Source organism: Psammomys obesus, unplaced genomic scaffold (genome assembly GCF_907164565.1).
Source record: "Psammomys obesus unplaced genomic scaffold, mPsaObe1.curated_primary_1811, whole genome shotgun sequence".
Lineage (NCBI taxonomy): Eukaryota > Metazoa > Chordata > Mammalia > Rodentia > Muridae > Psammomys > Psammomys obesus.
The window spans coordinates 15,804,281-15,828,775 of NW_026592548.1; the positions used below are offsets into that span (position 1 = coordinate 15,804,281).

The 24,495-nt window shown below is 39.5% G+C and overlaps 1 protein-coding gene across 1 annotated transcript; it reads left to right on the forward strand.

The window, feature by feature from the left end:
• The first annotated feature begins 3,507 nt into the window (after positions 1–3,507).
• Positions 3,508–23,260, forward strand: LOC129682151 (calcium-activated chloride channel regulator 3A-1-like). Its single transcript, XM_055614386.1, has 14 exons — positions 3,508–3,666; positions 5,361–5,501; positions 5,722–5,869; positions 6,205–6,313; positions 8,164–8,341; positions 13,208–13,435; positions 15,538–15,771; positions 16,731–16,908; positions 17,961–18,064; positions 18,789–19,013; positions 19,362–19,632; positions 20,390–20,557; positions 21,035–21,274; positions 22,920–23,260. Exons 1-14 carry the CDS (start codon positions 3,508–3,510, stop codon positions 23,258–23,260), a joined length of 2,724 nt encoding a protein of 907 aa, XP_055470361.1.
• The last annotated feature ends 1,235 nt before the right edge of the window (positions 23,261–24,495 follow it).

Below are 24,495 nucleotides of genomic sequence, written 5' to 3' on the forward strand. Positions count from 1 at the left end.
CTTCATAGTATTGTATACCCTGTGTTTGCTATATCAAATGTGTTTGCTATACTGTAAGTGCCCGTTAAACTGAAATTAAATTGAATAAATGGGTAAATATTCTTGAATTCATGACAATTGGCAGCAAACAGTAAAAATAAATTAACAACAACATAAACAAAAGAAATAGCAAAAAAAAAACAATAAAAGAAATAGCAAAGGAGGAAAAGCTAATGCACAGACTTCAGGAGCTTGTCCACATGGAAACCAAGATGACAAACTCACGGCATTCTTTGGTTTCCTGGTTGTGGGAAGGTGATTCTAGCACCAAGAGAACGGGTGTTAACTACAGCATCTGAGAATGATGATATTGGCGCATCTGTGGGTGTGTGGTGCCCTGTGGTCTCACAGACCTCCGAACCTGTGTGCCATATCTGTGGCTGAGATAGTACTATTGCCTTCTTTAGACTTCACATCACAAAGACTACACATCATATTACAAAACCTAGCATTGACTTTTTTTTTTGTATTTTATTTTTTTCTTATCAGTTACATTTTATTAACTCTGTACCCCAGCCGTGTCCCGATCCCTCATTCCCTCCCAGTCCCTCCCTCCCTCCTCTCCACCGTGCCCCTTGCCAAGTCCACTGATAGGGGGGACCTCCTCCCCATTCATCTGATCCTGTTTTATCAGGTATCTTCAGGACTGGCTGCAAAGCCCTCCTCTGTGGCCTAACAGGACTGCTCCTCCCTTGGGGGGTGGGGAGGCCAAAGAGCCAGTCATTGAGTTCCTGTTAGAAATAGTCCTTGTTCCCCTCACTATGGGAAACCAATTGGTTACTGAGCTACCACAGGCTACATCTGAGCAGAGGTTCTAGGTTACTTGCCTCTTTGAAAGACAGCGGGGCCAGGTGTGCACACCTGTAAATCCATCCCTTGGGAGGTAGCAGGAGCAACAGGAATTCAAAGGCAGCCGGGGATGCATAGCAAGTTAGAGAGCAACCTAGGCTATAGAAGGCTTATCACATAAATGAATGAATGAGGGTGGGGAAAGAGAAAAAGAAAGAGGGAAGAAAGAAGGAACAAAAGGAGGGAGGGACGGAAGGAAGGAACCATTTTTAAAATCTGGTTTACTGTTACTCAATACTTAGACTCCTCCAATCATTTCCATGAGAAAACTTTGAGGAAGAGCCAGGATAAAAAGAAAAGAACACAGAGACCATTTTAATAAAGACCATCTAAAGAAATAAATGATGGTTCTAGAATTTTCCAACAATGATCTTTATTGTTGTCCACTTTAATTTCAGATCCAGTTGAAAGAGGCATGGGAAGATTTTTCTGCCTTGCATTTGTCAAAAACAAGTAAATAAGTACTGAAGGAATCCTAAGCTTAAGTTTTTAAGTCAAGCTGCCTACAGAAATTCCATTGCCCAGCCTGAGACTGTGCAAAGTTAAGCATAGTACTCCACAGTCTCTTGCTTCTTCTACTGACAAGTACTGTTTATAACACAGCAAATAAACTCTCAAAAAATAATGCAGATGAATTCCTTTCCGGCCATCCTTCCAAAAATAGCTTATGCCTCATATTTTTTCAAACTATAGACTATAGGCGAATGGCCAAGATTAGAGACCACAGTTGTCCCTTTCTGAAACTGTAACCTAGGTGACTGAGCTTTTCCATGCTTCCGTTTTGTGAAAAATGACTCACGATGAGTGCTTTTGTGATTCCTTTCATTGTGAGAGGCCATTCCCAATTTCGCTTCCATGTGCTAAGCAATGTTCCCTCTGTCTTGCATTTGAATTGTCTATTAGTCCAATCTGATTCAAGCAACAAGTTCTTTGGACAGAGCTTTCTCACTTCAGTACTTGAAGACAGACACTGGACGAGACACACAAAGCACTCACTTTTCTCATATGAATTAAAAAGTAAGGAAAATCAGGGAATACACATTAATTTATTGAGGACTACTATGTACCAGCATAGGTTGACAAAGTCTTTCATAGATTTTTTTTTCTTTTATCAATTTTTTTTGTTTGCCTGCTTGCAACAGGGCTTACTAAATAAGGCAGAGTGCCTGCCCTAAACCCTGCTTCACACATTGTCTCATTTAACAGTCACAAAATTCCTTTTACAGGTATTACTGTTCTCACATTACAGGTAAGAAAACTGAGGCGAAGAGATTAAAAAAAAAAACCTCTTACCCTCTTACCTCCAAGCCAATTTAGAATCTAGTAAGGAAAAAATATTATGTATATCAAATAGCAAAAGCAATGCTGATAGTACATAATAACAATGATTCAAGTAAGCTCAAAGAAAAGAAAAATATTTCTTTAGGAAGATTTTACAGCTGACCCCACATCTTGGCTGGACTAACAAGGGTAAGATAAATGTGCTCCAAGAAGCTATAACTTTTACTCTGACACCCACAGTTCTTTCTCTAGTGTTAGGAAGGCTCTTCATTCCCCCATTTCAACCCTACATATTTACAGTAAATTTTACAAAATTTACTCATGAAAGCAGAGAAGCTGATTAGCAAAACAGCCTATACTATGTAATGTATCCTATTAAAGTTATTAGGAGTCAGGACACTTGAATGAAATGTTTTCCATGGATTAATTCATTTAACATGTCCAACATCTCATAATAATTTGGGTATTTCAGAAATGACAAAGCTTAAAAAAGAGTCACACAACCCTAAAACAGAACTCTGTGACTGCTAAGTGGCCAGGACAAGAAGGAGCAGGGCTCACATTCAGATGTCTCCCGAGCCAACTCATAATGACATTGTACAACTGTTTCAAGCTATAAGGCACTTTAATCAATTAAAAAAAAAAAAAGAAATCTTAGGTGAAGTATATTAAGCTCTCAAGTTACAAAGGGACTTGGAACATTCAATACCATTTGAAAGCTCAAACAAACAGGTAGCTATCACAGACAGTAATAAAAGAAAATTTTCACTTGATCCACCGCTGTTTTTGAAGCATTGTGCTTCCAGCATGCCTATCTCAAGAACGATTACAAAGTCATGAATCACTGCCATTCCCACTTTAATCCTCTTTCTTATTTGCTCTTCAATACGAGTCATTTCTTCTGCTCTTTCCTGGTGCTTTTTTTTTTTTTTTCCTTCAGCTGCTTACTTCTCCCTATAAACAGACCCTGAAGATTTAGCCCTCCACCGCTATAGGATGATGGTGGTGGTGGGGATGATGACAAAGGCGCTGGCAGTGATAAATACCCGCAACTGTGAGGATGACTGCACAAGCAGCCCGAAAGGATAGCTCACTTCAGGAAATACTTGTGGCCTTAGCTGTCTTAGAAAGTATGATGAATGTATTTAATATAATCCCTATTGACATTTACCCTCTAAGTCTGTAGAATGAATGCAATACGGAAGGTCACCAAGAAATATGAGTATTTCACTCTACAACTATATGCAAATATTCTGGCCTTGATTCAAATCGCTGAGTGGAGCAGACACATAAATACCCTTCTTGTGTTGCCATTATCTCACTGTCACATGCGCAAACATGGTGCCGGCTCTGAAGTTCCTTCTGCTCCTCACCCTGCATCTCTTGTGGGATGTGAAAAGCTCCAGGGTCCATCTGAACAACAATGGGTACGAGGGTGTGGTCATTGCAATTAACCCCAGTGTGCCAGAAGATGAAAGACTCATCCAAAGCATAAAGGTAAAGAAAGATTTCCATTATCTGCATATTTCATGTCCATAATTGTTTTACCTAGGTATCTAAACTGTACATACACACACACACACACACACACACACACACACACACACACACAGTTACACTTTCCCAGAGCTGCTTTGACTGTATTCATCATATATATATGGATTATCTATAGTCAAAATGAGTATCTGCTTATCATATTTTTATTGTACATTAAAACGTATAATAAATGTATAGTGTTCAAACTCTTAAATTATTAACTAGCTAAGGTAATAGACTGTGGAGCAAATGGAGAAATGTTCTCATATTTTGTCCTAATGATGCTGCTTTTACAAAGCCTAAAAAACAAATGGGCACTGGAGCTCAGGCAGCTTGTTGTCTTACACACTCCTGGACAACCTGAGAACCTTACCTATCTTATCCTAAAGAAACACTGCACATTTTTGAAGTTGATTTGTTTCTAATTGTGCTTGTAGCAGTATAATAAGAGTTTAGCACATAGCACTCTAGTATGTACTCTAGCCTTAGGTCCCTCAGCATCACTAAAATGCAACTAAAAGCAAGGACTTTCTTCTGCAAATGTGAAATGAAGTGATTTTAGTCATAAAATAAAAGGCAAAACTGAAATGTAACTGGAGGCTTAAAAAATATGAGCTTCAGAAAGTGAGACTATTTTGTCACTCCTGCAAAACATTCTATGCACAATATGTTAGCTCCCAGGGCACTAGGGGAACCAAAACATAAAGAGTAAATCTCCATAGCTTAACTTCCCTCCATTGTCTTGAGTACTAACCCAGGCCACCTTTGCCCACTTGCAGAGGTGTCTTTTCCTCTTTATTCTCAGTATATGCACTTGCTCCTCAGCCACAAGCAGCCTTGCTCACCAGGACCCTCTGTCCTGATCACAGGCTGAAGTGTGTCTTGGGCATTTGTGGACACTTTCTAGTGCGGAGACGCATGACTCACCTTCAGTTGCTCTCTGCGGGGGCTGGTAAGGTGGAGTCAGTGCTGCTCCTCATAATGGTGTTTAGCATCTGAACCTGGGGCAGCGCCGCCTGCTCACATCATGACAGACATCCCAGCTTGTTCGTCAAAGCTGCACAAAAGACGGCGTGCAGCCATTTTGATAGACAGCATTCACTTATTCTTTTCTCCAAAGGCTTTTAATATTACCCAGGCCAAGAGAAGCAGCAACCTGAGGCAAACAACCAACTTCCTATTTATCATTCATTGGTACTCCAAGCTGCAACAAGAATTCGTAATTTCTGCATGTGGAGCTTGAGAATGCCCAGTGCCATGCAGATCTGCTGTCCTGGTCAGCTGTAGGAGCCAGGGATATTGGCCATGATGCTTTTTATTCAACTCCTCCCTTCCACTGTAGGCGAGGCTACCGACTGATAAGTTAGACTCGGCACCCTCCATCTCATTTTCCCAGTATCTCCCACAGACTTCCAGTCCTAATCATTGTTATAACTGACCCAGCGCTTTCATTCCTGTCTCCAACCTAAACTCCTGAATACATGAGTCTACAGGTAAAAACACGCGTGAAAAGAAACTTACAGATTTAAGAAACTTTGGTAAACTTATTCTATCTGAAGGAAAGGAGCTTTGATTTGCTTGTAGTTTGTGTTCGTGTTTTAATGTTAATTTTGTTGCGTGACATTGTTACATCAATGCACTTTTAATTCTCTCAGGAAATGGTAACTCAAGCCTCTACTTACCTGTTTGAAGCCACCAAAAGAAGATTTTATTTCAGGAACGTAAGCATTTTAGTTCCCATGACCTGGAAGTCAAAATCCAAGTACTTAACACCAAAACAAGAATCATATGACCAAGTAGGTGCCACCTGCATCTCCTAACCTTCTCCCTGTGCCTTTTACAGAGGGATATTTGAACATGATTTACTTGTAAATCATTTGCTTTTGGTAAATGATAATCCTGTTGGGAATGAAACTAGTAATATCACTTTCAAAAATGTAAATGAGACAGTTCTTGTAGAATCTCTTGTTTCTAACGCTCCTGGAATCTGACTGGGTTTGTTCTTCTGCATTTTAGGCAGATGTCATAGTTGCTGAGCCTCATCTGAGATACGGAGATGATCCCTACACACTTCAATATGGACAATGTGGAGACAGAGGACAGTACATCCATTTTACACCAAACTTCCTACTAACCGATAATTTGTCTATCTATGGACCCCGCGGTAAAAATACCTATTATACAGCTCTTATTTTCAGTGGGGAGGAGCAAACCACTACCATCAATGTGGTTTTATAAAACTCAGAAAAGTAAGCGTTAAGTAATACTTTCATTTAGACATTTGCACACTGTAATTTGTACACCTGTTATTGTACAAATCTAATAATTAAATGAGCCACATGTTGGTTTCATTCCATTTCACCTTTTTTGAGCTAACGAAAAATGTTGATTTCTAGAGTTATCTAGCTCAGGCTAGCAGATGAGCAAGTTTAAAGTAGAAGGGAACCGTATTAAATTATTTCAACTCCAGCTTTATAGATGGCAGTCTTTCTCTCGCAGGCAGGGTTTTTGTCCACGAGTGGGCCCATCTCCGGTGGGGAGTATTTGATGAGTATAACACAGACCGGCCCTTCTACATGTCCACAAAGAACATGATTGAAGCAACAAGGTATGCCCATGTGAACTAATCTGATTCTACAATTCCTTACTTGTTTTTCAGCTCTCTCTATTGGGAAGTGCAAAGACAACCTAGAGGCTAGATCTACTCAAAGCCTATGTATCAACTGATAGGATGTTTCCTTTGACTTTTAAATTAAAAGTAGAAAACACTTAGAATATTGGAAACGTATTAAGAACACTAGGAGTCTGTGTCTTGAAAAAATAATTCTACAAAAGAATGTCAGTTAGGTGAAGGAGGGGCTAGAGAAATGTCTGCTCCCATCCTCTGTGATGTGTGATCTGCAGAGCTGCCTGGAGCCTGGCACACGGGCTGGCACATGGGCAGAGCTATCTGGAGCCTGGCACACAGCCTGAGCTGCCTGGAGCCTGGCACACGGGCTGGCACACGGGCAGAGCTATCTGGAGCCTGGCACACAGCCTGAGCTGCCTGGAGCCTGGCACACGGGCTGGCACACGGGCAGAGCTATCTGGAGCCTGGCATACAGCCTGAGCTGCCTGGAGCCTGGCACACAGCCTGAGCTGCCTGGAGCCTGGCACACAGGCTCAGCAGCTCCCAGCACTGGCCTCCTCCTCCAATGTTCCACCGCACAACCTTCCCTTGCCCAGACAACGTGTATTCAACCTTTAGCTGTTTCTCCTCTCGATCTTTCCACTCCTCCCATTTGAGGTTAGATGCCCTGACAGGAGTCCCAGAGAGCCTGTGTGTGCCTCTCTCGAACTTCTACTAACCAGCGTTAACTATCCGGGTGTCTTGTTTTCTTCCAATAGCGTTTAAGATCCTTAAAGACTGTGGGTTGTTTGGTTGGTTGGTTGGTTGGTTGTTTTTTCAGTTTTTGTTTTTGTTTTTAGTGTTTTGTTTTAATAATTCTCTAACATAAAAAATCAAACAAAAATATCAAATGATAAATATTTAAAGCATTAAAAAAATGAATGAGTTTTGTTATGATCTTCATAAAAAGATATATAGTGGTGAAGACAAATCTCTAAAACCCCATTCATTGAGTTTCTATACTGTGCTCAGAAACTTTGGGTTTCATCACATGTAAGTTTTGGGGCCAACCCTAGAGCTACTTCTCTTAAAAGATGTTACAATCTCCATTGTCCTTGCAATACAAATAAATTTATGAAATGAACTAATGTCATGAAGTATTAATAGGAAGGATATATTATATATATATGCTTTTAGAACCCCTTTTCAAAGGATTCTATCCTACTCCCAGTTCTCTGACCAGGATTTGGCAATTATTTTTGTCATGAAGCTCAATGGTTTGATGCATGTGTTTTTCTGATTCTTCCTTTAATCTAGCTCACTGGTCATAAAAATGTAAGCTGCAAATTACTATACATTTAAAACCATGTAATTTATAATTTATACATGGAAATTAAAGAGGATTTTAAACATATTTTGATCCTCTTCTCCTCACTAAAAATCCAATTCATCTGTAACTCAGCTAATTTAATCTTATAACATCCATGTAAGTTTGAAATTACTATCTTTAGCCCATAACCACAGAGAAAATAGATATATTGATTAGATAAGGAAGCTAATGGATGTTTAAAAGTGTACATTAAAAATACAGCTTTTTACTAAAGCCAAGCTTATGTAAAAGTAAACATTATGTCTACCCTTGTCAAAATGAAATGTTTGGTGCATGAGCAAAGGAGTTGTCACTGAGAAAAAGATTTCAGGACATTGGTCTTTATTCCTAACTTGCCTAGGTTCAATGTAAAAGCATGAGAGAGAGAGAGTGGGGAGTTTGAGAACTGAGAGTGTAGTGGGGAGGGGTGCTTGCCTGGCATAGGCTGGCCCACAAAACCAACCCGGTTCTTTTACCGCAGATGCTCCACTGGCATCACTGGCGTAAATGTGGTCCACAAATGTCAAGGAGGCAGCTGTATAACAAGGAAATGTCAGCGAGATTCAAAGACAGGACTGCATGAACCCAAATGTACATTCATCCCAAACAAATCCCAGACTGCCAGGAACTCCATAATGTTCATGCAAAGTCTTGATTCTGTAAGTACTTGCCGTTTCTCTCACAAAGGAATCCTTGCAGAGAGTTACGCAGTGAAGCTTTGTTTCAACTGTGATACCATATGCATTCACAAAGGGGAAGAAAATGACTCATTCCGCTAATTGAGCCTACTTTCTCCAGACAGTGCAGAATGGGTGTGGATACTATCCTATCCCTTCTTATTAACCGTTCATTATCTTCAGATGTAGCTGGGCCCTTCTTAGCAGTCGTGTAACTTCTTAGACGACTTCCCTCACTGATGCCTGTTGGACTTGAGTGAAGGGTAACAACTTCACAATCATTCTCCCAGGCTGTCGGTCATACCACCCCCTAAGGTAACCTACAGTAGAGCTTCCAGGTGCTTTCTATGTTTTCCTCTATCTTCTCACTAAAGCTTATCAAGCCATTATCAAATGCTACTATTTGGAAAATATAGATGGCCCTGTCAGATATAAGAACAGAAATTCACAAAGACAGGGGTTTGAATACATAGTTTGATGGGTATCAACAGATGTGTTGGAATCATGGACTTGACATAGAAACCTTAACCTGTCGTTTTCAAGATGTCATTGAGAGAGCACTAAATCTGATATTCAGTTCCCTCATTTTAAAAATGGGAATTAAATTGCATGTTTCCAATTGTTATCATTATGTTAATAAAGTGTAATATAAACAAGTATAAGCTCAGTGCTTAATGCAAGGTGGGTACAAAGCAAGCCTTAAGCTTCTCATTTTAAAATGTATACTATATTTTGCAAATATCTAGTTGTCTCTCTAGGCAAGTCCAGTATTTTTAAATTTTTACTTGACACATAACAAATTTATGGGATACAGCGTGGCGTGTCGATAGACAGACATAATGTCTGATGATAATTTCACTGCTTCAAAGATTTAAGCTCTTTTTTGAGATAAGAACATTCAAAATTCTCTCATCATGCTAGGTTGAAATACAAATTATTGTTAACTAAAGTCACCCTATTGTGCTATCAAAGACTAGAATTTACTCCAGTAATCTAACTCTAACGTTACACTATGGACCAAGCTTTCTGTGTGTCTTCCTCACTTGGATTTCCACTTGTAGATAACCAACATTCTACTCTAGTTCTATTATATCCACATTTTTTAGCTTCAGTGTATGAGTGACATCACACAGCATCTGTGTTCTTGTTTTACTTAGCGCAATGTTCTGTAGACTCATTTCTACTGAAGTAGATAATAGTGCTCTATTCTTGTCTACGAGTGAACAGATCATGAGTGTGTGTGTGTGTGTGTGTGTGTGTGTACATGTGTAGCACATTTTATCAATCCATTCATGCACGGATGAACACTTAGGTTGAGTCTACATTTTGAACACCGTGACTAACAGGACTAACACGGATATGCAGTTCTTGGGTAATCAGTGAAACATACTGATTTTCTTTTTTCCTCTTTTTTTCTTTCTATATCTAGTAGTGAGGTTGCTTGGTCATATGGTGTTTCCGTTTTTAGTGTGCTTACAAAGTCCCATTTTATTTTCCCTAATAAATATGTGCTGGCTCACATTCTCATCAAGCATGGGCATTCATTCCCCTTCTCTAGCACCCTCTCTTGCAATTTCTTTTTTTTTTTTTTTTTTTTTTTTTTTGCTTTTTTATTACTCCCATCTGACTGGAGTGAGATTATCTCTCACTTTCCTCATGGTTAGTGATGACAAGCAAATTCTCGTGACACCAGTCGCTTGCATGTATTTTCTTGAGAAATGTCTGTTTAAGTCATCTGGCCATCTTTAATCATGTTATTTCTGGGGCATTTTTGCTATTGAATTCATTGAGTCCCTTATAAATTCATATTTTCTTGTCGGGGAGCATCTGCTGGTGTCTTCTGCCATTGCAAAGGCTGCCCACTTACTGCTGGCCATTTCCCTTGCTGCACTATACAGTCTTAACTCATATAAACGTATTACATTTACCTAATGAAATTTTATGCAAATGTAAGAATATCTTAAATAAGAAAGTATTTTAAAAACAAATCAAATTTACATCGCTAAATAATAAAAACCAACTTAATTAAAATGAACAATTTCTCACATGCTAATTCACTAGCAACAAACACTACCACAAGCATAAGTTTCTGACAGAATTAAAAATTGTTGTGGCACTGAGACAATGGTGAAAGCTCAAGAAAAATAATATAGTCAAAGTTGTCTTCTGAAATTGGAAATTAGCGCAGGTTTTAAGTGGCCCTCCCTTCTGGAAATATCTGGCATGATTAAGGATAGTTCACTTTAGTGGGCTGAGATCGGCAAATAGTTCAGCATCCAACCAGACAGAAAATCACCTGATACAAGAGGATAATTGGAACACACAATGCCTGTTCCAAATCCTATACCACAAGGCATTTGACTCTCAGGACATAGCTCCTGCTGCCCATGTGGAATATGAATAGTAAGCACGGCCCCTACACGCCTGAAACACCCAGGGAAGCTAATTACACAAGACATTGTTCAGTCACAAATACTGTATTTCAACCATGTATCTTATCCAACATAGGACTAATTCTAATTATCATGCTATAGGTTAAATATACTCCATACCAAAAGCTAAGCTCAAACTCAGGACATATGTGACATGAAATAGTGGATGCTCTCTTCCATTCGTTCACTACTTTAAACATCATTCACTCCATTTCAAGCTCAGATCTGTGTTAGAAGCTGACACCAAGTAAATAATTTAAAAATCATTTTTTAAAAATTAATTTTATTGATATATTTATTTATTAAAATTTATTCACTTTGTGTCCCCACTGCAGCTCCTCCCTCATCTCCTCCCAGTCCCATCTACCCTTCCTCTTCTCCCTCTATTTCCTTTTCCTAGTTCACTGATAGGGGAGGATCTCCTCCCTTTCTATCTGACCCTATTTTATCACATCCCATCAAGGCTAGCTGTATTATCTTCCTCTGTGGCCTGGCAAGACTGCATTCCCCCAAGGGGAGGTGATCAAAGAACCAGCCACTGAGTTTATGTCAGAGACAGCTCCTGTACCCCTTACTAGGGAATCCCCCCATTTGGAAACTGAGTAGCCCATGGGCTTCCTTTGAACATGGTCCTTGGTTGGAGTATCAGTCTCTGCAGGACCCCTTGGGCCCAGGTATTTTGGTTCTGTTGTTCTCCTTGTGGAGTTCCTGTTCCCTCCAGGTCCTTCCGCCTCCCTCTTCTTCCAAAAAATCATTTTTACTAATGACATATTTTAGGGAGAACAGTAGAAGCAATGAGAAAAAATTTAAACAAGGTAGTAAGAAACACAGATATATGAATCAATGTTATACTAAAGTCAGACTATGGCTTCTGAATGGATGAGTTTTTGGCTGGGATTTAAAAATGAGTATGAATTTGGCAAAGTGGTAAGAGAGAGAGAGAATTCTATGCAATGAAATAGACTGACAAAAAGCAGAACAAGGCAGAATTGCTACATGCAATGGCACAAGTTGAGAACTATCTAAATATTTCCATCACAGTCTTAAGGATTCTCTCACTCATTAGAATAATTTTAGGAAGACAGGAGCTTGTAATAAAATGTCATTTTCCTAATTCATACAAAATTAGCATTAGGGTGAGTAGGAATCCACGTGATGGTTTATGGCATATTCTAGAAACTAAAAGAAATTCCATAGTAGAATTACAAAATGCATTCTGAACAGGAGAGGGGAAATGGGACTGAGCCTACAAACAGAAAACTACAAAGCTGGGATGTTTGGCTTTCCTCTTCTCAGCTTCAGACTAGCGCTGAGATGGGTGCTTGCTTCTCCTGGGAATGGAAGGACACTATTGTGAAGGCAAAGATGGGATGGGATGAGACTGAGTGAGGCAGGGAGATCAGCTGGAACACAGCAATAGGCAGGTGACAGCCTTGATTCAGAGACTGTGGTAGGGGGAAGGGAGGGTGTGTCAGGCATCACCTCACACTGGGAAGCCATGTGAAGCATGGCTTTGTTGGCATCCATATTTTCCTCCCATCCAACAGAACTCCATGTGGGAGATTTGAGCCTGGGCCATGTCAGAAGGGAGCCCGCTCTTACAATGCAAATGTGAGAGATTTAGATGTGAGGTAGTTCTGAGTTTAGATCTGAGATGTGGTGGGGGAGGGGACACTAAAATAACAAAATTACACTGTTACAAACCGTTTCTCTGAGCTTACTGTAGAATGATTCCTTCCTGGACACTGCCCTGGTTTATAAGGACACTTCCTTCTTTCTCCTGGTTTTCAAAACCTGGAGGATTTTCAGAGTTTATAGTAATAAAACCTCCACTGGCAGAATTATCAGATACAATTCAAACTCAGAGAAATAACTACATCTCTTACATTATCTTTTATTATCTTTCAAGGGTATCGTTTATATGTATCAAAATTTGTAGGCACTAATAACAAGCCCGATTCCTAGAGCATCTGTCCTTAAATCTCTGGGCCCACTGTGAAGATGAGCATAGACATTAAAAGACAGCCAGTCTCTCCTAGTCTACTTTTAGGAACAGAAATTACCAGAAAACACAGCACTCCTCTCTCAAATTTAATTCAGGATGGGAGATCCTCAAAAGTTTAGATGAGGAAGTGAGAAGCTAACTTAATCACATGAGCAGCGACCATTCGTCACTGACGATCTAATTTTAAAACCTCCAAAAAGCCTTGGCTATAAGTGTTAATGGCATTACTCACTTTCACTCCAAGCATGGAGCATGGATGTCCAAATATTTGATCATAAAGTGATTCTTGTAGGACACAAATCTTGTTCAGGATGCATGTGGAAGCTAACTTCCTACCTGGAAAAAAAAAAAAAAAAAGGTGACTGCTTACAAGTTATTACAGTATTTTGTATTAACTTATTTTTTTTTCAGGTGGTTGAATTTTGCACAAAAGAAACTCACAATACAGAAGCCCCAAACCTACAAAACAAAATGTGCAATCGCAGAAGCACGTGGGACATAGTCAAGAAGTCTGCTGACTTTCAGAATGCCTCCCCCATGATTGGGACAGAAGCGCCGCCTGCACCTACATTTTCATTGCTGAGGCCCAAACAGCGAGTGGTCTGCCTGGTGCTGGATAAATCTGGAAGCATGAGCGCGGTGAGACACCTCTTGCTGGGTTTCTTAAAAAGTATTTAAGTTAAATATAGAATTATAATTTAATTTTATTTTAGTTCTAACAAACCAACACACATATGTTTATGCCAAGGAAACAGTGAAATAAAAAATAATGGTTAAAGATTATAGATAACTTTTATCCCATAACTTTTAGTTCTAACTAGGGCAATTTTAACTGCACACAGAGAGAAAGAGAAAAAAGGACACATAAGACAAGAAGATGACTTGTGACCATTAGTTTTAGGCTAGCCTCGGCAACCTAACAAGAGCTCATCTCAAAGAAGAGTAAAGACAAAAATAAATGATGAATAAAAAAAGAAAAAGAAAAAAACAATAAATGAAAATTACCCAAGATTCCACCATTGAACATATCACTTTATCCTTTTCTTATTCTTAATGTTTACTTTTTCTTCAAACATTTTATATTTTGTATGTTTTATAACCTGATATTTTACGTGTGCCTTAAAAACTCCCCATCTAAAAAAAAGCATTCTGTGAAACATTTTAACAATTGTGTCATATTTGCTGAAGCAGCAAGCCCAGGGCCTACATGGGTCTTCACCAGGTCCCCTGTGTGGTTCTCCTCTTTCCTGGGGACAGGAGGGAACCTGTTTCCCACCAGCCCACAAAGACAGTAGGGGCAGAAGACCAGAGTTTGGAAGGCCTGGGAGCATGAGGGAGATCAGACACTGGGAACCACTTCAGAGTGTTAGTTCAACTTTAATTCCAGAGTACAAAGGCTATATACCTTTGGGGGGGAAGGTTCCAAGGATAGATGTACGTAATTGGTTAAAACTAGGCTCTTCACAGATACTTGATTTGCATTAATCAGCATGCTCCTATCAAATGAACGGAAACACAGTACCTAACTATCCTATAGGGGCACAGAGGGGAGACCTAGCAGGGAGCTGTGTCAAAGGCCATGTATCAGACGTGGTTAGGGACATCTATGTCTAGAGACACTCTCCAGATAAAGTCAGGCAGAGAATTGGAAGCCCTGCTGGGGAGAAGGAGTCCTGCACCTTAATGCTGCTGAGCTCAGAATGGCTATCTGGACTGGAAGGACTGCAACCTCAAACAGCAGGGGCCTTCCAACACACTGCATATGTATTAGAGCTATGAGCATAGTGTCTTTATGGGGCTCTTGGCTATGAGAATGAATGGGTCTCTGACTCTTGTGCCTGCTCTTGGGACTCTTTTTCTCCTGTTGAGTTGCCATGTCCAACTTTGATATGATAACTTTTGCTTTGTCTTATTATCATTTTGAAGCCTGTTCTTTTCTAATGAGAGACAGAAAGGAAGTAGATCTTGAGGGGAGAAGAGAGGAGGAAAAGGGAAGGGAGGTGGGAAGGAACTGGAAGGGGAAACTATAATCAGTATATACTGTTTAAGAAAAGACTCTATTTTCAAGTAAAGAGAAATGGAAAAATAATTATATTATATTTAATAATTATGTCATGTGTACATACAATAATTTAGTCAGTTCCCTATAGATGGACATCTTTGACACTTTTCTACTTGGTATTTATTTAAAAATACATTTTAAAATACTTTCATTCAGAGAAATTATTGAATAGATTGTTAGATAAAAAGATAAGAGTTTTACAAATATAATAGCTAGCAGTTTTAAGGTTTGTTTATTTTTATTTTATTTCATTTTATGAATTGCCTAAAGTATGTGTTTGCACCACTGTGTCTCTCGTGCCTGCCAAGGCCACAAGAGAACATCAGATCCTCTGGAAGTGGAGGTACAGACAGCTGAGAGCCAAACCTGGGTTCTGGGAACTGAACCCAAATCAAGGACAGAAAGAATGCTTAACTGTTGAGCTAATTCTCAAACATCTAAACTGATTTTTTTTAGATATTATTTTTTCAATGAAATGAAGAAGCTAAAATATACCAGTGAGTTATTATCAATACCTATGGCCCTTGCGATTTTTGTCTTTCACTAATCTGACAAGGTTTAAAAAGACTCCAGAGTTGTTCACATGTTTATCTATATCTATATCTATATCTATATCTATATCTATATCTGTATCTATATCTATATGTTTATATCTATATCTGTATGCATTTTTAAACAGGGAGACCCTATCACCCGTCTCACCAAAATGAATCAAGCAGCAGAGCTGTACTTACTTCAAATTATTGAAAAGGAATCCTTGGTTGGCATGGTCACATTTGACAGCACTGCTAAAATCCAAAATAACCTAACAAGAATGACCGGTGACGGCTCCTACCTAGAGATCATAGCAACGCTGCCTCAACAAGCTGGTGGTGGAACTTCAATTTGCAATGGACTCAGGGAAGGATTCCAGGTTAAAAAAGAAAATTAATTACTAACACTTGCCATTGACAACTTCTTTAACTTTCAGCAAAGGTCGTGAGTTCATGGGTTCCTCATTTAATAATATTCTGATCTGAGAAGACAAATCTCCTGTGAAGAGTAAAAGGTAGCCCGTCCTTCTCTCTGTGGCCAGCTGCAGCTTCGTGTAACATCGAAGGGTTGAGTGGCCCTGGGGATGGATATGAAAGGGAAAATAGTCAAGGGAGGTCATATTGGGGAGTCCCACTGTCTGGATTTCTGAGTAGAAAAAAAAACACCATTAAGGAAAGTGTGGAGAGAGAAAAAAAAAAAAAAAGGACGTTAGTATCATCTTATATTGTGGGTAAGGAAATCCCTCGCTCATCAAATCTGTCATTTAAAATCACTCAGCCCGAAATGCTCCTCAGGCAGCAAAGGACCAAGCACAATGAACACAAGTGGGGGTTTAATGGTGTCTCGATTGTAAACTAAAAAGTCAGAAATACTCGTTGAGTGCTGTAGCCAACTGTGTATAAATAAATCTTGATATTCACATATCCAAACTTCAGCCAGCCTCCCCCTGAGGCTCTTTATCAATATTATTAATATTTATCAATATTAAGTAACACAGAAAGCCACTTCCTTCACCAATCTTGCCTCCAAGTGGCCATGCTGCCCTGAACACGTTAGCTTTAGAAGCATGTGATCACGGCTGGGTTATGTTCTAAATGTTTTGGGGTAGCTCAACCCGGAAAGTCAGTTTTCTCAACCCAGGCCTAGCTCTATCGGCACAGCTTATCCGGCAGCCTTCCCAGGGGAGTCCATCTGAGCCTGCCCACACGGCCAGGCTGAGCTCTGGGTGATCAGCCTTCCAGATTGTCTGGGTCACTTCTCTTTACTCACTGTGTGTCAGGACTTAGGCTTCGCTTGTGAGTGGTGGGAGTGGTTAATAATGTGGCTTTTCCCCTTCAGGCAATTACCTCCAGTAACCAGACTACTTCCGGTTCTGAGATCATATTGCTAACCGATGGGGAAGATGATAAAATACGTTCCTGCTTTGAGCAGGTCAGAAACAGCGGCGCCATCATCCACACCATCGCGCTGGGGCCTTCTGCTGCCCAAGAGCTGGAGACTCTGTCAAGCATGACAGGTACCACTTCAGAATAAAGTTTGGATAGAAACATTCTGCAGTCTTTTCTGCTGTTCGTGCTCTTTCTCCATAGGCTGAAACTGCTCAGAAACTCCCTGTCTGAAAGTTAATCTCCGTTTCTTGGTACTCAGGCTCGTTTCTCCTCCCCGCCACGCTTCCGCATGGCAGCTTCTCGCGCCATTCACCAGGTGCTGTCACCGTCCGTGACAGCTCGGGCTACCACTAATCAGAACCTTATTTCTCTGGCTTCTCAGCTGCATCCAAAATCGTTTCCCCGTTTGAGAATGCCACTCGATTTCACAGAAAACGTTTAGACACCCCAATTTTACGGAAGAGCAAATGGAAACCTGGAGGCTATAAACAATCTGCCTAAGAGTCCTGACTACCACTCAGCACTCATTCCACTGTGGAGCGTGCCTATCAAGTCCCAACACACTCTAAGCCTGACCACGCCAGCCCCGTGTGGGGCTGCAGTGGCCTTCCAGTTGGGTTTTCTGCCGTGTATTAGTTACAAAAGTGTGTAATGAATATCATATTCCATGCAATCATTTCTCCTCCTCTTTCTCATTTTTCAGTTTTCATCCTTTCTCAGCTTCTTCCATGCAAGTAATCTCCCTCTTCCTTTAATGTCTCCATTATCTATTTTCTACAGTTCATCAATTTTTACTTTATTCTAAACAGTCAGTAGCTAATTATCATTAATGCAGTTTTGGTCCAAGTAGAAAATAAGCCATTTACTTATAAGAAATGGCTTCAGTTTCAGTTTCTGTAGTATTATATTGTATCTGGGCTTTGCTAAGATAACTTACACTCCCTTTTGGTGACTGATTAATCTAAAAACAATTAAAGTTCTTTAGATTCCCCCTTTGCTCTTATCACACTTACTTTGAGCAAGTTTCAGTAATTATTGAAATCGACTTGGGACACTACAACCCTGAGGATCTTGAAGAATAATCTTTTGTGGGGTGTAAAGAAAATCCTAAGTAGACTGTTAAACAGATCAATGACAGCACAGAGTAAGTAAGACTTTCCGATTTCAAACTCCCCTTTAGGAGGGTTTCGCTTCTATGCTGCTGAAGAAGACATAAACGGCCTTGTCGACGCTTTCAGCGGGATCTCATCTAGAAGCGGCAACATCGCTCAGCAGGCTCTGCAGGTCAGCAAAACCCTTCACCTTCTCGCTGCTGGAACTAACTCCCGTCATGCTAATTATTAACTGTTCCTCCCTGTCTTAGGTAGGGTTTTATTGCTGTGAAGAGACACCATGACCACGGCAACTCTTATAAAGGAAGCATTTCGTTGAGGGCTGGCTTACAGATTCAGAGGTTTAGAGTCCATTATTATCATGGCGGGAAACACGGTGGCACGCAGGCAGACATAGCGCTGGAGAGGTATCTGAGAGTTCCACATCTTGATCTGTGGGCAGCAGCAGGAGACCTCAAAGCCCACCCTCTCTTGACAGTCTTCTTCCAACAAGGGTACATCTCCTAAGCGTGCCACGCCCTATCCTATGGCCAAGCACTCAAACAAATGAGTCCATGGAAGCCATTCCTACCCAAACCGCCACATCAACAAATAGCTCTTCCCTAAAAATGGCTCTTCCACACTGAAGTTAGTCTCCCGTGCCTTACACATGCCTCCTCTCCTGCAGTTCTTTACCCCTTACAATACTATTTTTAATCTTTATAATTTTTGTAAGTTTAATTTTAAGAATTTAATTTACTCCTTGCAGATTATTTTTACTGAAAAAGTCTTTAATGCTCAATTGTTTTAATTTAATTTTTTTAAAAACTCAAAATCACACTGAACTAACTAAACTTTAAAATTTCATAGTCATAACATACAGGTTTTTGCATTTTTTTTTTTAATTTCTGTAACAGTTGGAGAGCAAAGCCTTGAATATTACAGGGAAGAAATGGATCAATGGTACAGTGCAAGTGGACAGTACCATTGGCAACGACACTTTCTTTGTTGTCACCTGGACAGTACAAAAGCCAGAAATTATTCTTCAAGATCCAAATGGGAAAAAATACACAACCTCAGATTTCAAAAACGATATACTAAATATTCACTCTGCTCGACTTCAAATACCAGGCATCGCAGAGGTGAGCCTAATCTTTTGTTTTCATCAATTATTAATTTATGTTTAAAAAATAAAGGCATCTTCTACATTTTCAATACTAAAGCAGTGACAGATAATTCATCTTAGAAACAGGCTTAATAGAATGCATAAGGAATCATACCCACATTATTGGTTTGTAAAGTCATATAAGTCATTACTTAGGCTGGGGCAGTCTCTCACTGGAACACCAGTTTAACTTGTGTGAGGTCCTGGCTCCATCGCAAACATCAGAAAAGTGATTCTTCCTCTTCTTACATTTCTAAGTAATTGTATCTCTTAAGCACAGAGTAAAAAAACACCATCAATGCTCTTAAAGACATTTTTTTTCCAGACAGGTACTTGGACTTACAGCCTCTTCAATAAGGATGCCAATTCTCAGTTGCTAACGGTGACAGTGACCACTCGAGCAAGAAGTCCTACCACGCTCCCAGTAATCGTGACGGCTCACATGAGTCAAAACACAGCGCAGTACCCTAGCCTGATGATTGTATATGCACGAGTCAGCCAAGGGTTTTTGCCTGTTCTGGGGGCCAACGTCACAGCCGTTATAGAAGCTGAAGGTGGACATCAAGTCAGTCTGGAGCTCTGGGACAACGGGGCAGGTAATGGCACGTGCACTGACACCATGGCATTTGACATTTCCCTCACTGCTTCCTCTGCGCACTCTAGAACTCTATTTCAGACTGCAGGAAAGCCTCGGCACAGCTGCAAATACCCTTGTCATCTCCACAATCCATGAGCAGCTTCACTCTAACCACGGAAGGAACCTGAGTACAGTTTCTCTCCAGCTCCATTGTCCGTGGTTTTTTGTTGTTTTGGTTTTTTTTTTTCCATCTGTGCTCATGAGTTTAATGAGTTTGGGCAAGAACATAGCTGCAGTCATTGGAGGCTGTTGAAGACAGGTTCTGAGGCCTGTTATTCAAGTTATGAAGTGAACATACCATGTTGGGTATTACTGATCTGTTGTTCAAACCAGCGGTGTGTTTATAATACACTTAAACTTATTGCATCAATAGATAATTTATTTTCTGAGCACTACTGTTTTAGCTGTAACACCTACAATTTCATTTAATTGTCCGTGTTTTAATTCATTTTGTCCGCTTTATATTTTCTTTTTTTGATAAGTTTCTTAATTAAATGAGCACCACAAAAGGACTGAACACCTACTGTGAATTATTCCAAAACTGTTGGCTTATCATGTGAGCAAGCCAAGCTTCAAGGCAAAATATTGTGACTCTAGGATTCATGTACTTGACCTGTGCTACCTTATCTATGAAAGCACTGACGTCACCTGTGCTCACAGTTACCGCTGTCATTTTGACTTGACTGGATGGCTAATTCTTTCGTTCCGATGCCAAGGTGCTGATACACTAAAAAATGATGGCGTCTACTCAAGATATTTCACAGAGTATCATGGAAACGGGAGATACAGCTTAAAAGTCAGTGCCCAAGCGAGGAAAAACATCACTAAACTAAATTTAAAACAACAGAATAAGGCTCTCTATGTACCGGGCTATCTTGAAAATGGTAAGTAATATTCCAATAGAAATATGTCTGCCTTGGGTCAAACAAATGTAGCAAACATCAAAAAACATAATGGGCTACAGAAAATCTAGGCCTGTAATTCCTTGTAGATCCACAGACTACAATTCTTCATGTTTGGTTAATATCTCCCTGAATTAATTCCACTTACATTTTGAACACTTCACTCAGAGAAACTTCTATGAGGCAAGCTACAAATATGAACAAAACAATTCTTGTCCTCAAATTAAAAAAAAAAATGTACAGGCAAGTATCAGGTAAAGATAGGCTGAAATACAGTTTAACTAAAATGTCATGTTCTGTTGTCCATTTCAAAATGGTGTTAAAACAAGGGTTTCTGTCACTACAAGTTGTCACTTTTCAATATCTCCTTTTAATCAACACTAGCACTGAAAGATTAGCTTACAAAAACAAACATGACAACATAGAAAGTTACTTTTTTTTTTTCTTTCTGGGGTTTAGATCAACTTAAGCTGAATCCACCCAGACCTGAAGTCCCAGAAGAAACAGCAGAAGCCACAACGGAAAACTTCAACAGAGTAACATCTGGAGGGTCGTTCACTGTGTCGGGAGCGCCCCCTGATGGCAACCACGCTCTTGTGTTCCCACCCAGTAAAGTCACAGACCTGGAGGCTGTGTTTATAGGCGATCATATTCACCTTACATGGACGGCCCCTGGCAGGATCCTCGATACAGGAAAAGGTGAGTTTGACAGTGAGTTTTAAAATCTTCTGAAAGAAAACACGTTATCTTTCATTTGCTAAAAATCTCTCCAATGTCTTATTTATGGGCTACATTTATGGAGTGGTTACACCAGCCCAAAAGATACAAGTTGACCCAAGTTATTCCCGTTTTAATAACTTAAAATCCCAACGTGGTCTTTTCAGATGTTTTTATTAAATTGCCAGTCTCAATTTGAACTATTTTTAAATTAAATGAAAAGACAAAATAACACCATTCTCTTGTATTCTTTTGTCTCAAACAAGGGGAATTTGCTAAGCATTTCTATCTTTGCTCAATTTTATTCAATTACTGTTGAGCTTGAAAACACTACGAGATTCTGTGGAACACAGTTTACTCTTAGAAATTAATTAGGTACAAAATATACACAGGTAAACAAATAATTCCAGACAGATAGATAGACAGAAAGATAGATAGATAGATAGACAGATAAATAGAGAGTGATGATATATTGATAGAGAAACAAACAGATGATTAATAGATAGAAGATACATGGGATAGATGGATGGATGGATAGATAGATGAAGGTAGATATATTATAGATAGATAGATAGATAGATAGATAGATAGATAGATAGATAGATAGATAATGCATAGATCCACCTAAATGAAAAACAAGGTTTGTATAAAGAATGGTAGAATGGATAAGACTTATCAATGGAGAAACTAAATATTAATCAGAGGGCTTTAATAAAGGGAGAAAAAAAACAAAGGTATTTACCATATTTTAAGTATCTCTAACATTATGTAAAAACACAAAAAATAAAGTCATTATACAAGTAAGGGTTACAAATATTTTATTCTCACATTTCATAAGATATTTAATGTCCATTTCTCTGTTAGGTTTCCAAAATCAGGAATTCAATACTCAGGCCGGCATCCTCCTTTCCTTTCTTGAAAAAATAATAGTTATAACAGCTAACATTTCATTCATCCATTCACTAAATACTTACAAAATTGTTCTAAACACATTTTATTCATTATCCTTTACAAATATCCCCATCAGAATATCAACAGCCAAATCCGTTTGTTAAATCAATCAAATGACTAAATCACTAATTTTCGCTTTTAAAAATGGAGATAGAGAGATGGCAATATAAAACTAAGCTGCCAGTCAAGGTCAGGCTAGGTCCTTCCTGAGCCCATGCTCAATTCTGCTCATCCAACTTCTGGGTCCTCTGACTCCTCCTCAGCTGTTCTGCTCCCACCTGTCTTTCCCTGACGGCTCTCACCTTGCTCTTCTTTCAACTTATATTTTTAAAAATAGAGGATACTATGGTCTTCACTGCACATGAACATTATGTGTTCCTTGTTCTAATTTAAACCTGCGCTCTGCCCTTTCTGTCTTTCAGAAGGGAAACCTGGATTCTGGTGGAGGGCTGGTAATAGATGATGCTGAATTAAGTTTCCTGTGATTTTGAAACTGTTTTGAAATAACTGTTCACATGTTTGTCTTTAAAGTCAGTGGAGTGGGATAACCAGACACAAACTGTATCCGGGCTCTCATGCGCTAAAGCTCGCATTCGCTGCTCATACCTCTGGCACAGGCGCAGTGCAGTGGCGGAGACTGGTCCTGGCTAATGAACACGATGTCTCTCTTTTCCAGCACATAGATACATCATCAGAATGAGTCAGCATCCTCTGGACCTCCAAGAAGATTCTAACAACGCTACCTTCATGAATACCTCTGATCTCATACCTAAAGAGGCTGGCTCTAAAGAAACATTTGAATTCAGGCCAGAAAGTTTTAAAATAGGAAATGGCACCAAAGTCTACATTGTAATTCAGGCCAACAGCGATGCTGGCCTCACCTCCGATGTCTCCAACATCGCACAGGCTGTCAAGTTTATCCCTCCAGAGGAACCCAGCTTCCCTGATCTGAGTGTCAAAGTGTCCACACCCAGTTCAATAATTTTTTTATTTATTGCAATTTTATTCATATTTTAAACTAGAAATTGCAGTGGAACTAAAATTCAGTCTTATTTAGGATTAATTTACTCTCCTCATTGTCTACTATAGAATTCTTTGTAACATATAAGTAAATGTTTTATAATATAGGATAAACCTACTAAAATCTGTACACCTAAAGAAACTAAACAAGAGGGAGGACTCTTGATAAAATGCTCAGTTCCTATCCAGAAAGGCAAGAAGCTGTACATCAGAACAAGGAGAAAAGAGGGAACAAGTCAGGAGCCTGACACAGAGGACCTCTGAAAAGCTCTGCCCTGCAGACTATCAATGTAGATGCTGAGACTTATGGGCAACCTTTGGGCAGAGTGCAGGGAATCTTAGGAAAGAAGTGGGAAACAGTAAGATCTGGAGAGGACAGGAACATCACAAGGGGAGCAACAGAACCAAAAAATCTGAGCACAGGGGTCTTTCCTGAGACTGATATTCCAACCAAGGACTATGCATGGAGATAACCTAAGACCCCTGCACATATGTAGCCCTTGGCAGTTCAGTATCCAAGTGGGTTCCATTGTAATAGGAACAGGGACTGTCTCTGACATGAACTGATTGGCCTGCTCTTTAATTACCTCCCCCTGAGAGGGAAGCAGCATTACCAGGCCACAGAAGAAGACAATACAGCCACTCCTGATAAGACCTAATTGACTAGGATCAGAAGAAAGGAAAAGAAATCCTCCCCTATCAGTGGACTCAAGGAAGGGCATGCATGCAGAGGGTGGAAGAAGAGAGGGGTTGGGACGGGAGAAGGGAGAGAACCACAGGGGGGATACAAAGTGAATGAAGTGTAATTAATAAAGAAAAAAATAAAAAAGTAAATGTTCAATGTTTTAAATTTCTTACTTGAATATATTAAAATCAAAGGTTGGTATATATAAATCAGAGCATTTCTTTTATCTACTTTTTAAAAGGATGAGTTAAATTGAACATTTCATTTTCTAAATATTAATATCTATAAAGCTATTACAATAAATATAACATAATTTTGAAGAAATAAATTCACAAGGAAACAATATAAAGCTCAGAAAGAGAAAATGATGTCTGTTTTCAGTGTAAATAAGAAAAAAAAAGAAACACGGACTGATTTCCAGAGAGCTCTGGGAAATTAACTCAGTATTCAGATAAGAAAAAAAAGCAGTATTCTGTAGGCAGGACACACAAGTGAATTCAAACTGGAAAAATCCTCCAATTTAAAGAACAATTTTTTTAAATTCAGT